Genomic DNA, 1,847 nt, shown 5'->3' with positions numbered 1-1,847 from the left:
TAGTATTTTTCGTCTACTCTTCTTCTTCGTAGTAGTAGTAGTAGTATATATATATATATATATATATATATATATATATATATATATATATATATATATTTTCACACTAAATTTACTTCAACTTGCATATTGATATACATATATATATTTATATACTTGGGTAAAAGTACGCTACAAGAAGCATTACCTAGATAACGTAGTGGTAACGGAGACAATCTGCGACGAAACCCTCAAACATGCTTTTTCGTATCCCAAACCGTGGACACTAGCTGCATCGTGACCATAGCTAAAGCAGCTACGAAGAATACCACCTTAGGCGAGGTGATTAATGTGGGCAGCTTATACCAATACAACATCATCATATGGACAATAAAGTCCACCTGTGCTTTGGTCTCCAGCTTACTCTCTCCCAGAAGTCGTCCACCGAACAGATACGGCACCTCAGCCGTGTGATGTGGCGCGCACTTAACCATCAACTCCAGCCCAATCTTGAAACCCCGAGGATCCAGATCTCTTCCAGTAGCGTACAGGGATTTACGGATTGCAAACAACCCAGTCATAGGGTCAGACACAGGCGCTATAGGCCATGCCAGCGCCGTGGCCGTCCAGCTTATTAGGCGTCGGTGGAAGGCCCAGTTCTCAGTACCCCCTCCCACAGCATACCGTGTGCCTATGGCAAAGTGTGCTTTGTTGCTTAGCAACGGCCGCAACAGCTTGGGTACAATTTCTGGGGGGTGTTGCAGGTCGGCGTCCATCACCATCATGACCTCATTCTTGGCCTTATCAAAGCCGTGCATAACAGCAGTTGATAGCCCCCGCACTTTGGTGCGCACTTCGATCTTAATATCGTACCCTTCAGCCTGTAACTCCTTTACCACTTCCTCCGATCCATCATTCGAGTTGTCGTCGACGATGATCAGCTCAATCGCCAGGTCGTCAGCCCGTGTAGCTTTGAACACACGCTCGCACAGTGGTCGGATATTCGGCTGTTCCTGATACGCCGGTACTATCACAGAAGCTTTGTGTTCACTGGATTGTATTGCAAAGGGGGGCGTGTAGTTCGGCTCTTGGGGACTGAACCCAGCCAGCAAGATCCAGCCCACAGTCACCACAGCAAGCAGCGCCAGGGCTACGGTGGATGGACCCGATAAATATGACTGTAACTCCTCCATTATTAACTTAAGGGTAGTGTTGTGGGGGCCTATACTACGCTGAGTAGTGGTGCTAGTTATGGTGGACATAAAAATAAAAGTGTGGGGGTGGCACACCTGCCAACAGTGTTTATCGCAAAAGGTGCAGTTGTGTGTCACTAACGTATGTGCTCAGGTACTCGAGCGTATACCTGGATTCCAGATGATCATAAACAGTAAAAGCCTTCTTATATGCTACACATCGATCGCATAGTATACCTGTATAGTCCCTTCGCAAGCACCGATACACTTTTAAATATAAGACGGTACGACTTGGTAGTGACCTGTCATAGGAATGAATGAGTTCATTTGTCGCAGAACCGTGAGATTTGTTCTTCTGAGTCCTCCACTATATAACTATAATAATTTTTGTTTTATATAAAAACAAAAAGTGAGCCGTCGAATTGCTTTGCGAGCCGTTGCCATCTCAAGGCCTGTCATTAACTTTAGATAGGTGACGTAACGACCAATAGTAGACCCAATGACGTGTATCACTGCCCTATATTTACGTATTATCTTTTTCAACTGTGTACATAGTATGTAGTAATGTATCCCTACATATATATATCGTAAATGCCATCCTCAAATCCTTTCAAGTCTCTATAAGAGATAAAACCCTTTCTTTACCCTCCATATTATGAATATAATATATTCGTA

General features: G+C 44.1%; 1 protein-coding gene across 1 annotated transcript; it reads right to left on the bottom strand.

Annotated features, from left to right (window-relative positions):
- Window positions 1–102: 102 nt before the first annotated feature.
- Window positions 103–1,502, bottom strand: SARC_11872 (hypothetical protein). Its single transcript, XM_014294033.1, has one exon. The coding sequence runs from the start codon at window positions 1,239–1,241 to the stop codon at window positions 231–233; it is 1,011 nt and encodes a 336-aa protein (XP_014149508.1). The 5' UTR covers window positions 1,242–1,502; the 3' UTR covers window positions 103–230.
- Window positions 1,503–1,847: the final 345 nt, after the last annotated feature.

The sequence above is a fragment of the Sphaeroforma arctica genome (genome assembly GCF_001186125.1).
Source record: "Sphaeroforma arctica JP610 unplaced genomic scaffold supercont1.1928, whole genome shotgun sequence".
NCBI lineage: Eukaryota > Ichthyosporea > Ichthyophonida > Sphaeroforma > Sphaeroforma arctica.
This window is presented reverse-complemented; position numbering and strand designations above follow the sequence as displayed.